Source organism: Artemia franciscana, chromosome 9, assembly GCF_032884065.1.
Source record: "Artemia franciscana chromosome 9, ASM3288406v1, whole genome shotgun sequence".
Taxonomy (NCBI): Eukaryota; Metazoa; Arthropoda; class Branchiopoda; order Anostraca; family Artemiidae; genus Artemia; species Artemia franciscana.
Window position 1 is genome coordinate 10,055,828 of NC_088871.1, and position 13,152 is coordinate 10,068,979.

General features: G+C 36.4%; 1 protein-coding gene across 1 annotated transcript; it reads right to left on the reverse strand.

The window, feature by feature from the left end:
• Nucleotides 1-1,270: 1,270 nt before the first annotated feature.
• On the reverse strand, nt 1,271-13,091 carry LOC136030976 (mediator of RNA polymerase II transcription subunit 22-like). The gene is made up of 3 exons (XM_065710130.1): nt 12,932-13,091; nt 2,973-3,073; nt 1,271-1,674 (listed from the first exon to the last, which is right to left on the reverse strand). The coding sequence occupies exons 1-3, from the start codon at nt 13,029-13,031 to the stop codon at nt 1,417-1,419; spliced, it is 459 nt and encodes a 152-aa protein (XP_065566202.1). The 5' UTR covers nt 13,032-13,091; the 3' UTR covers nt 1,271-1,416.
• Nucleotides 13,092-13,152: the final 61 nt, after the last annotated feature.

Below are 13,152 nucleotides of genomic sequence, written 5' to 3' on the forward strand. Positions count from 1 at the left end.
TTTCTTGTGGGGACAATGGATACCAGGAGCTTTGCTTTGAAAAATATTTAAATAGAATATGTCTCATCTTCCTATTTTTATACATTTAAAGTTTCTTCTTGTTCACCAGGGAGGAGCATTCGCCCTATCCTCTGTAGGTATCTAAAGAAGAAGCCGTTAATTTTTTGTCATTACAGCATTATTTAAGAACATGTTTTCAGATCTCAATCAAAAATATTAGTGAAGCATGGTTGAGTATCCTTGTTGGGCCTCTTGGGTATACAGCTACGACCATTTTGGGGGGAAACTTTTCAGTTAATTTAAATAATTCTGTATTAAAATGAGGCTATGGATAAAATTATTTTCGAAGCACCTTTAAATGGAAAATTTTAAATCCAATGCATCAACAGGTAGTGTCGTTGTATATCATTTGTCGGCAGTCAGTCTTGTAGAAACCACAGTCTAGTCATTACAATCAATACTTCTGGAAAATATGTCCAAGCATCAGCATTTGTGGCATTACTTGCATGCAAAATCAAGCATACTTTTATTCTACAACTACGTTAAAACGAAAGCAACATTTTGTCAGGACTTGCCCCCCTCACCCGAAAAATATTCACGGCGACGTCCGTGAAAGTGAATTAAATAATTAGGCCGTTTTTCAAGTCAAGATTATCTAATGGATGAAAGAGGTGTGTCTATTATCATGGTTTACATCAACACTAGTGTAATGGGACCGTCACGTTAAAGATGTTTTCGGGTCAACAGGTCAAAACACCTTTGATCTCCATAAAAAGAAATTGCTTTTACTATCAGTCCGACACTACAGTATTCACACTATAAAGGTGAAATATTTAAAATTAGAGCAGCATCTGCAATAAAGACAGGTAAGTGTGAGAAGACATACTAGAATTTGATCACAATCCTGCTCAAATAGTTTTTGACAATTTTAAATAAAACAGAATTGTTAACAAGCAGAAGTGGATTGCTAAAAAGATTTGAAGCAGCATTTCGAACTTTAAAGTAGCCATTAAAAAACTGTGGAAGACAAAATTCACCCACACTTGCTTCTTAAATGAAAAAATATTCAAATTATTAGTTTGAAACCTCAAATTCTTTCATTTTTGCACTCAAAATCCTTTTTGCAAAAATAATGCTTAATTCCATAAGATATAGCTTGTAACAATTTTACGTTACTATCTAGGAAACAGAACAGTCAGTGAAATACTAATATTTTTGGTATTAGGTCAGGGAAACCAGGCCTCATGTTTATATATAGAGGACATCCACACACGGTAGGGCAAGCTTGTATTTACTTAGAAAAACAAGTTCAAATACCTGAAATAATTCAGCTAAAATTTGGTACAAAATTATGAAAATCACAATTTTAAACGAAGAAGCAATGGAATAAACGAAATTACAAAATACATCAAGAACTTATTTCTTAGCTTCTGTCTGTGATGATTGAGCATCAATACTTTTATATAATGATGAATAATAATCTTCCTCAAGGTCATAGAGGTCGGCAGCCATTTCGTCTCTTATCACCATAAGCTTTTTATCGATATCCCTTTGAACAGTCGCTAACGACGAAGTTCTGTTTGATATAGCATCGTTTAACGATTTAAAGTCGTTCAAAATCAAATATTCTTTAAGGCTTGCAACTAATTTCATTAATGATTCACCAGCACGGACCTAAAATAGTGTAACAAATTATTAATTTTTGAAGGTATTAACCTTCAAATCACATCAGAAGATCTTAAGAATCATATCATACCCAAAACAAGCTTAAAAATCGGTACCCATAGCATTTTTAAGGTCTCTCTGCCTTTGACAGGTTCCAACTTCTTAATTCTTAAAATGACATAATAAGTTCTTACCTTTGATTATACTATGTTTCAGCATTAATGGCTATTACAAATAGAAAATTGGTTGATTATCTCCTTTTTATATGGAATTAATTGTAATTTAAAGTCAATCCATAACATACATTCTTTCAGGTATGTCACTGATTTTACTATACTCATTGACTAATGGATATTAGAATGAGGAGCGTTAAAAAACAAAGATTCAGCATTTTTAAGGTCTATTTGTTTGTTTTACATATTGCAACTTTTTAATTTATATATCACATAATGAGTATTGTCCCATGACAAAACCTTTCTCATGACAATTACTGCTATTTAGCACAACATATTATTTTTTTCTATTAGTTGTTTCCTATTAATTTGACTTAACAGGGTTCCCACTCCTTGTGATTTATCACTATTTTAAGTGATTTTGTTTTTCCTGAAGATTTCTAATAATATTCGTAAAAAAATCCTATTTTCCAGCCAGAGTTTTTTTTAGATCTTCTTGTGCTCATAAGTATGTTTGGCATAGAAAATCCCACCAAAATGGAAAGAGTGAAACATTTGAAAAGCTTAGAATTACTGTCAGGGCTTTGAAAAAAGCAACTAAAGTCAGATGAAGACATGAATATATAAGTCTGGGTGTCTAATGATTTTAATACTAGGCTAGGAGTTTTTCAGAGTTCCTCCTAATTATACATTGTCTTCAGAACAGTGGTTAAACTTGGCCTTTAGGTGGTAGCCATTCTATGACCACCAAGAAACATGATGTATTCAAGGGCACCAATTAAGGGGGACAATTGTCCAAGCTAGATTGTGAAGATTTGAAGATTGACCCTTCATCATCAAAAACTCTTAAAATGTAACAAACACTTCTGGAAGAAAAGTTTTTAAAGAAAAGTAAAGAGCCTAAAACTGACAACAAGGAGAAAAAAAGTTCTATGGTATTTCAAACTTAAAACGATCAGAAATTACTATCAATTAATCAATGGAACCCAGGACATACATAAACTAAAATAAACAATCAATTGGAAAGACAACAGATGCTGATATAGATGAATAGGTAAATCCCAAAACGATTTGATATTAAAATGAATAATCAAGTCGACCTTAAAATGAACAGAAACAGCTCTGCCAACTTACCATATTAGCAGCTCTGACAAGCATCTCAAACTGTTCTTCTTCACATTGAGTCATCCTACTGACTTGCCCTTCTTCCTCAACTTTGGCCAACTTTACAATCTCTATAGAAATAAATGCATACTCTATAAATGTTAATAAAGTTAAGAGAAAATAAGCATTTTCACATCAGAGAAAAATGTATAGATACTCTTTTTGTAAAAAAGAAAATAAATAATCACATTATTTTTAACTAATCCTAGCATCTCTTGGATTCTTACTTCTCAAGGAATGGAGTTCCTTAGTTCCAATGTTGATAGCCTCCCTAATAAACTTTCAGAACTTTCCTTTTGTATGCTAATGGTAGATGTGGATGTTGCAACAATTACAGAAGTTGCACCTAAAAACACCTTGTCAGCCTTATGATGTGATGAAATCAAAATTAATGGTTACCAACTCTCCTCTAACCTGAATCCCCCCTGCTTCACAGAGAAGTCTGCTTCTATGTAAGAGATGGAATTGAGTCTGTTTGGATAAAAATACATAATCAAACAATCTCAATTATAGTGGGTATTGTTTATAGTAGCCCCAATACCCCCTGTATTTTGGACTCTGAATCTAATTTGGCTGCTACATTATCACGTGTCATGTCCAATTTTGCAGGTTATGATCTTATCCTTCTGGGGGACTTTGACCTTCCTGAAATCCAATGGATTGATGGACCTTGTTTTTGCACTAGAGATTCTCCTTTTTTTGTCTGCCCTCTCTGATACTTCCCTCTGTCAAACAATTTCACAACTAACTAGTTTTAGGGAAGGGCAAGTTTCCAACACTCTTGATCTGATTACTCTAAGTAATCCTGACCTTCTTATTAAGAATGAAATAACCATACCTATTGGTAACATTGACAATGTTGTAATTATTTCAGGGATATGTTTGCCTACAAAACAACCCTCTTCCAAGCAGCGAAAATATGTCAATTACAAATTAGTCTCTGGAAGACTTGCCAATGTCAATTGGGAACAGCTTATCATCAATGATATTGAGGAGAGTTGGTCTAATGTGAAAAGTGTAATTTTGCATGCTGAAAAGTCATAGACCAGAATTTTTTGGGCTAAAACAGCCAAAAGTCAACCTTTTTTAATAACTGAAACAAGTAAGCTAATTAATACAAAACAGAACATAGAATCATTAAAGAAAAAAGAAAATCTCATAAAATTATAAACTCTTTGTAAGCAACCAACCATATCAAGCAGTTGAAGAGAAGGTTTGATGAACAATTGGCTGAGGATGTTAGGGATAATCCTAAATTTTTCTGCTGTTATGTCTTTCAAAAATGTCACAGTAGACGCACTGTCCCTGATATCCTGTGTAATTGTCAACCAGTTGCTGATCCTGAGCTGAAAGTTCAAAATTTTAAACAACAATTTGCTTCTGTTTTTCCTCCGATTCCAGTATTGTTTTTCCCCACCTCTTATATATGATGTATTACATACTATAGAACAAATTCTGAATAATGATTCAATAGTTGAAAAGGAACTTATGTCACTCAAATTGAACTGGCTGGGCCACACTGCATTCATCCTCTTATCCTCCATGAATGTCAAACAGTCTTGTGTCAACCTCTTTCCTTACTCTTCAAGTTATAATTAAATCTTTCCAGACTACCTTTGGATTAGAAAGCAGCCCATATTATTCCAATATTTAAGAAAGGTAGAAGGGACCTGGCTGAAAACTACCAGCCTATTAGCAGTTGTTAAGGTTCTTGAAAGAATAATCAGTTCTGCATTTATTAGACATCTTGAAGCAAATAATCTCTTGCACAGCTCACAGCATGGCTTTTGTTCTGGAAAATCTGTTTATATCAATCTCCTTGAATCATATGACCATATCACTAAGTTACTTCATGCAGGGGTACCTACCAACACGATTCTTCTTGACTTTTCTAAAGCTTTTGACAAAGTTTGTCACAGGCAACTTGCAACCAAATTACATGCTGTCAAGCTTACAGAGAAGTCCCAGCTCTGGATCCTTGATTTTCTTCATATGTGATCTCAATGTGTTCAGTTGTTTGATGACTCTGGCAGCTGTGTCCTTTCTTTGCCAAAGCATGTTTTGAGTGGTTGATCAATGGGCTGAGGCCTGACTTCTTAAATTTAATGTTGACAAGTGCCATGTCACTCACCTTGGCAAAATGAACCCTTTTTAATCTTATTGTCTCTCAGGTCACCCACTTTTCTCTGTAAATACTGACCAAGATCTTGGAATCACTATTAATAAAGAATTAAAATTCAGCATTCATGCTAAGAAGTCTGCTGTTGGTGCTAATTCAACCATGGGGCTTATTAAGCATACTCTTTCCACTCACTCCCTAAAGTCATGAGTCTTCTGTATAATAGACTTGTGCACCCTAAACCTGAAGCTGGAATGTTTCTAGCCTCCCCTTATTTAAAGAAAGACATAAAAGTGTTGAAAGACATGGAGAGATGTGCCACCAAAGTGATGTCTGGCATGCAGGAACTTCCCTGTCCTGCAAGACTAGCAAAGCTGAAACTACCAACTCTTGTATATAAGAGAAATAGAGATGACGTCATTTTAACTAAGTTAATGAGGGTTAATACACTCCCAGCATTATTTCCCACTGTTAGTCCTACCTCAAGAACTAGAGGTCATCAGTTGAAACCTGTTAAGCAGCCTAGCCTATCCAGAGTCTGTGGTTAATTCTTTTCTTCAAGAATAATAAACACTTCAAATAAACGGTTACCACTGAATCTGTGAACATTATTAAACAAAGACTGGATGCTGAGTGGTCCTCTAGAGAGTGTAAACTCAACTGGGATGCTATGGATCAGCACAGTGCAGCTGGTCACCAAAGAATCCTAAATTCAGCTCAAATTGCCAACTCTGGAGCTCTACAAGCAGAAATCCTTAGATTGCTCCAAGCTGCAATTTAAGGTATGAGTATAAAATAAAGAATCTAATGGGAATACTTTTACTCTATTAGTATGTTTCCTTCAGAAGAGCCATAGCTTTTTGCTGTTACCCATGGTTCCTTCTAGAGCTATAAAAATCAAGTCAATTACTGTCAATTAAAACTATTATTTAATCATGTTTTAAGGCTCCCTAGTCTTAAGTACAGCTAAATCTTGTCATTATCTTATCCAGACTGCAAAGTCATATCCTCCTGGGTTAGAGCCTTTACTTAGCAGAGTCATCAAGAATGGAGCTGCCCATGAAATGATTCAGATGAGAAGGATATTTGTTGGCTTTAGTCTCTGGCAGACCAGTATTTACCAGTAGGCCTTCTAGGCCTGGAGCTAGGGTCATTCAATGCCAGGAGGCACAATAGATCACTACTGAATGACTTTTCCAGATGTATCCTCTTGTTGTGCTGTCTATTCACAGAAAAATGATTTTAAATAACGCAGGAATTCTGTGGCCTCTTATAAACTGTCAAACGTTTCCAAAGAATGGCAGCTGAGAGTTTAGTGTCACTTCTCTCTTTCAGTGCTTCCACTATCCCTGATATTTGGAGCTTTCCCCAAAAATCTTACAAAAAGAACTTAGGCCTGGAAGCATCAAAGGTTTAAATCTGGTCCGAGTCTCTGGGACTTGTAACTGCATCAACAAAGGTATGTATGTTTTTTTATATTTAGGGGTAAGTGGTATATGCAGGGATGGGGTATAAGGTGGGACACGGTACTTATCTGCCATCTAACTTTCTTTTAAAAATCCAATAAAGCCACCTAGTATAGTTCATTCAATGGCGGACATGACAGTTCTATCATTTTGGTAAGTTGCTATTTTCGTTTTTGAGAAAATCGACTTCAAAGTTTTGGCTATACCCCCCAGAAAATATTTGGGCAATAGTTTTTTGTGCTTTATTTTGTAACGGTTTGCAGAAATTGTCTGTGTAAGATAGCAAACGAAAGCTAAAACATCAGGCCATGTTGAGTGGCCATCTTGTGGAAAAATGTGCAACAGTAAAAAAAAATCGGGCACAATTTGCAAGCAGAGGTTGCATTGTATATACTGGGACAAGGACAAGTGGTATGTAGTGGGACATGTCCCAGTATATACCACATGAATTCTTACAGTTCAGTCCATACATTGCGTCTTTTCTTATCTGTTTTTACTTGTATCCTAATGATAAAAATAGCTTATACATCTTTTTTTTATCAGATTTGACATCAGAATAGAAGAAAATGCCACAATTTCCAAGAGCTAAGTGGGAGGAATATTCTAATTCGGTTGCTGAAAAGAAAGTTGACCAGCATTTCATGATTAAAGCAGCTATTGTAGACCTAGAGGCTGGCTTACCAATTAGGGCAGTGGCGGAGAAACACGGAGTGTCACGTTCAGCCCTTCACAGACACTACCAAAAGTATTCAAAACTCAGTGATAACGAAAAAGCAAATTACAGTGGTGCTCAAAAGTTCGGATTTGCTACTATTTTTACGCCTGAAGAAGAAGCATCGCTCTCTCAATACCTGCTGCAAGCGAGCAGAATGTGTTATGGTTTGACCAGTCGAGACACCAGAACCCTTGCTTACAACTACGCCGTTGCAAACAACAAGACTGTCCCAGACAGCTGGATAGACTCTAAAGAAGCCGGTATAGACTGGTTAGCTGGATTTCGGGCTCGAAACCCAGAGCTTTCGCTTAGAAAGCCAGAGGCAACAAGTTTGGGGCATGCCACAAGCTTTAACAAGCACAATGTACAGGAGTTTTTCTCCAACTTGCAGTCAGTTTTGAAGAAAACTCCATTTACAGCAAGCAACATGTTCAACTGTGATGAAACCTCAGTCACCACTATTCATGTTCCTCCAAAGGTTTTTGCCGAGAAGGGTAGAAAAATAGTGGGCAAAGTAACCTCAGCTGAGCGTGGCATGCTTGTGACTATGGTTGGAACCATCTCTGCCAGCGGGCAGTACCTTCCCCCCTACCTTATATTCCCATGCAAGAAATTTCAGCCTCACATGCTGACTGGTGCTCCTGCTGGAGGAGCCTCGCCTTCCGGATGGGTAAACCAAGAACTGTTTCTGGAATATCTCAAACATTTCAAGACTTACTTGCATGCTTCCCCTGAAAGCCTGAAGCTTCTGATAATGGACAACCATGAGTCCCACATCTGTTCTGCAGTTGTGCAGTTTGCAAAAGAGTCTGGTATCACTTTACTAACAATACCACCTCACTGCAGCCACAGGTTGCAGCCATTGGACATTTGCATGTATTTTCCCTTCAAATGCCAATACAACAAGGCTATGGACAACTGGATGCTGTCTAACCCAGGGAAGACTGTGACGATATACAAGATTGCATCTCTTGTTGGCCAAAGCCTCCCCGTATCTTTCACGCCAAACAACATAATGAGGGGTTTTGAGAAGATAAAGATATGGCCTTACAAGCCAGACATCTTTACAGAAAATATTTTTCTAACCTCTGCTGTAACTGACAGACCTGCACCTGATGCTTTGGATCCAGTTGAACCTGGAAACAACCTGGCCAAAACCCCAAGTACAAGTGGGCCTGAACAATCCTCTACACCCGTTTCAGTTCCTGTGACGCCAGAACAAGTTCTGCCATACCCTAAAGCCAAGCCGCGTGTACTGAGTGGCAGAGGCAGGAAGAAAGGCTCTAAAAGATTCTTACTGACACTCCTGTGAAAAGACAGATTGAAGAACAAGAAGCCGAAAGAAAAGATAAGAAAGCACGGGGTGGCAGGGCTAGAGGAAAAATTGGGACTGTTGGAAGAGCTGGAAAAGCAAAAAAAAAGACCAGTCAACAAAAAAGCTATTTGAGGATTCAGAAGGAAGTGATGATGAAAAAATGATTCTTGATGATGACAGTGATGACTCGATGAAACTAGGTGAACAAAGGAGAGTATTTTCCTGGGTCTGTCCAAGAGAAAAACGAGAACAGTGTCAGAGTGAGTGTCATGTGCATGGCCGGTCTAAGAAAGTGGAAGTGGCCAGACCAAGAAGACTCAATATTTTATCCAAGGGAAGACATTTTGAAAAAGTTGTCGCCTCCTACCCCAGCACCCAGTACAGCTTCCAGAGCAGAGCCATACTCCGTGTTTGCTGACTGGTAGTCTAGTCTTGTGCCTAATATATTTTTACTTTTGAAGTCGAATTTTTAAAGTAGTTTTTATATGATGAATAGTTGAAGTTTTCTACCAATACATGAATCTTTTTACTATGTCCCAGAGTATACCACCCCGTGTCCCAAGATATACCATCCCCAGTACTTAGTGGGACAAATGGTATAAGCAGGGACACCCCCCTTTTTTCTTCTAGCTACACAAGAAAAATCTGGAAAAATCACAGTTTATACAGCAGTTCTGGGGCTTTCATTTGAGCCATAAACCATTTTTCTACTCCAATGTTAACCATGCATTTTGGAGGTTTTCCAAAATCCGTCCCTGCATATACCACTCTCCCCTAATTTTTCAATTGTATTATCTTTTGTTAAAGATAAAATATAAAAATAATTTTTTAGTTTCAGAATTTTCTCAATTGGTGCATTGAATATATTGCAAATAGCTTCTTTTCCATTATTTTTGTAGGCTAGAAGGATTGCAATTGTTATTGTTGTTTGTTTTGTTTTTTTGCAGAATTTTTCTCTTTTATTGTTATGTTACAGCAAAGTTTACTGTGCAGACAACAGGATCTTGAACACAGGTATCAAAATAACATTGGAGGCTACTTTGCATTTGTAAAATCAAGTGCTTATTGAATTACATCATGTGCACTTAGAATGGACCAATACCTTTGGAATATGTAACTTCAATGCTATAGTGAAAAAAAGAAATCATCAATGCAACAGCACAAACACACACCACACAACTGAACAGAAAGAGAAAGGAAGACTACTTTCCTACTTTAGTAATTAAGATAGATAAATACTTGAACAAGGCCTTAACCCTACTCACCTATCCAATTACATAGGTCAAGCAGCATAGCTATATGCATTCAGCTGCAAAGAATAGTTCATGGATAGGCAGTCATGTCATCATTAAGTATAAGTCACCATAAACAAAACGCCTACAACTATAAATAAAACAAACATTCCAAAAGCAACCACTCAACGCAAGGACTCATCAGGAGAATACACAATTACCTATAGGGTTTTGGCACTTTAAATTCACTACCCAGGCAAAGTGGTGTGCCTGCCATAAGCTTTTTATGGTATTGCCATGATGGGTATTGCTCCTGAAATACATGTATACTAATTAACACTTGCAAAACAACCAAATAGCTCCTGAACTAACTTGTCCTACCTTGATTTTGGCCCTTGTGTAATTGTGGTAAACAAAATAAGCCTATATCTAAGCCTTATATTTTTGTAATGTTATAAATTCTTCTTTATCTATGCAAATGTAACCTAAATAAAATTATAGGAAGTGAATGCAAATTCAAACTTTCAAAAAATATATCTTATGCAAATTCTGCCAGCAATCTGCTGTCAAAGATAAGGGACCTGCCATTCCCAATTACAAGGATTTCAAAATCAACCAAAGATTTTGCAAAGTGTTGCTTGATAATTCTTTCTGTATTTACTTAAAAGTTCATAATAATGAAAATAAAATTTTTTAAATTACCAAGTTAATTTATTTACAGAGAAACCTCTTAAAATTAATATATGAATTAAAATTTTACATCTATTTTTTAAATCAGTATAACTACTACAAATTTGGTAAATATATGACAGTTCATATTATTGGCTTAGCATATAAATAAAGTGAACATACCATTTGATGCCTTTTTTATGCTTTTTATTAATATAATAATTGCTTCTATTGCAAATTCAAATGTCAGCACTTTTTGACCCAACCTAAACTAACCTTGTTATAAATAATTTTGGCACTGAGAAAATTACCTTAATTTGCACTTCAGAGTGATAAGGTCCAATGGATGTGTGTTGCTCTGTGAGTGATGATGACCGACATCTGTTACTGATCTGGATCTTGCCAGCAGTATTTCCAGTTTCTGCATGACCACTTGCTATCCAGTGACTTCTTGAAAGTTATAGGTAAGGTTGCTGACACTGTAGACTTGAAGAGGGAATTCCAGTAATTGACAATTCTTTCAGAGAAGAAGTTTTGATGCATTCTTGTGTTCACATGGCATTTAGGAAGTTTCTTTGAATAGCCTCTTGTATGGGATTGGTAGGACATATTCAGGTTGAGGAGACTAGATGTGTCATTAGAGAGTTTATGGGTAAGCAGCATGTCACCTTGTCTATGGTGGTATACCAGAGTGGGTAATTTGAGTTTTTTTTTTTTTAGTCTTTCATCTTAGGGGAGGTCTTTCATCCCATTTATAACCTTGGTGGCATGCCTCTGCATGCCCTAAAGAAGTCTCAATGTTGCCTTTATATTGGGGAGTGGCTATGCAGTTTCCAAAGTCAAGGTTCCATCTTATGATGACCTTATAAAGTTTAAGAAAGACTTTGGGTGATCTGCTTGTAATAGATCTCTTGAGTAGGCCAAGTCCTGTATTAGATTTAGAAACCACATTCCTTATGTGGGAGTGGTACTTGAGCAGGTTATCAATGAGTACACCTAAGTCCCTTTCTTCATTGTGGGTTTGAAGATCAATCCTTGTTTGCTTTTCAGGATCCCACATTGAGTACACTGTGTTTTCATTCTTTGGTCCAAAGTGCAAGATGCAGCATTTGCTGATGTTGAATGACAGTAGCCACTCTTCAGCCCACTTGTTGATATGGTCAATCAGCTTGGAGGCTTGTGCTGGACTTGAAAGCTTAGAATCATCAGCAAATAGTGTGATATTGTTGCTGACCCTGGTGACTAAATCATTGATGTAAATCAAGAAGAGGGTTGAGCCAGGGACTGTACCTTGTGGGACACCATTGATGATATTGCAAGGTTTGGAGTATATCTTCTTACCACCTGATCCAAACAGTCTGACCCTTTGTGTGCATTTAGTGAGAAAACACATGAGCCAATTGACTATCATCTGGTTCAGGCCTGCAGAGAGAAGCTTTATGCAAAGCCTTCTGTGGGGGAAATTGTCAAACACTTTGGCTAGATCAAGGAAAATCAGGTCAACAGGTACACCAGTGTTGAGGAGCTTGGTGATGATGTTATGAGTTTCAAGTAGACTGGTTTCCACCAATGCATTGCAATGGAATCCATGTTGGTTATTAGAAAGTATCATGTGGGTTGTAAGATGGTCATGGATCACATCATTCAAAATTCTCTCAAGAAGCTTGGCAACAATGGATGTTAGGCTGATTGGTCTGCAGTTCTCTGCTCTGGATGTAGTAGGCCTATTATAATAAATGTAGTATTATTTGGTCAAAAACAACCAAGAAAACATAGTCTTATTTTGTTGGAAAATAACCAATAACTCATACTTCAATTGAAAATTTGTCATTTTTAAGAGCTCAAGAAGTGCTTAAATATGAATTTGCAATAAGAGTGATATTTATATTTGTAAAGAGCATAAAACAAGGCATCAAGTGGTATGTTAACATTATTGGTAAGCCAATAATATAAACTGTCATACATTTACCAAAAATTCTTGCATATCTAAGTAATTGTGAGTAAAATGCTGAGTAGCCTATGTGATGTTTGAATGTAGATTACTTTGAGGGAATGGGAAGTAAATCACTTCAAAACGGTCAGTTTTATTTTACATTTTAAAAACTGATTAATTATTTAATTGCTAGTTTTGAACTAGCCAAAGTTTTAACAGTCTAAAAATTATAGACAAGGTTAAAAGTTCCCTTTTTGGGGCCACTTTAACCTTCAACATTCAAAATGGAATTTTTTAAAAGCAATTATTACGCTTGGAAAGAGCACAAAAAAGATATCATCGAGTTATGCAAGAAATCTGAGGTAATAAAAAGGCATCAAGTGATGTATAAGCCCTCTTCCTAGCTAAATCAGGGCATACTAGGCTAAATAAAAACATAAATATATTCGATTTCCAGAGACAAAATTATGCTTAACAAACCACCAAAATTTTCTAGCATGGACTTGATATCATCCTTTAGCCGTTTACTAAAAGATTTAAGCAAGGCTTCTTTTGTTTGAAGATTTCTGGTCTGTGCCATGCTAGTGTTTCCTTAAATTAAATATTTTGCTAAAATTATTTCCAATGTTGCCCCGATCGTCAGACCACATTTTGATCAAAACATTTTATTCTTTTGGCTTAAAATTTCGGCATAAAACTGA

Coding starts and splice junctions, on each gene's coding strand:
- LOC136030976 (XM_065710130.1), bottom strand. CDS start 13,031: ATGGCACAGACCAGAAATCTTCAAACAAAAGAAGCCTTGCTTAAATCT. Junction 3,074..12,931: donor CATGCTAGAAAATTTTGGTG/GTTTGTTAAGCA, acceptor TTATTTCTATAG/AGATTGTAAAGTTGGCCAAA. Junction 1,675..2,972: donor TTGTCAGAGCTGCTAATATG/GTAAGTTGGCAG, acceptor ACACTATTTTAG/GTCCGTGCTGGTGAATCATT.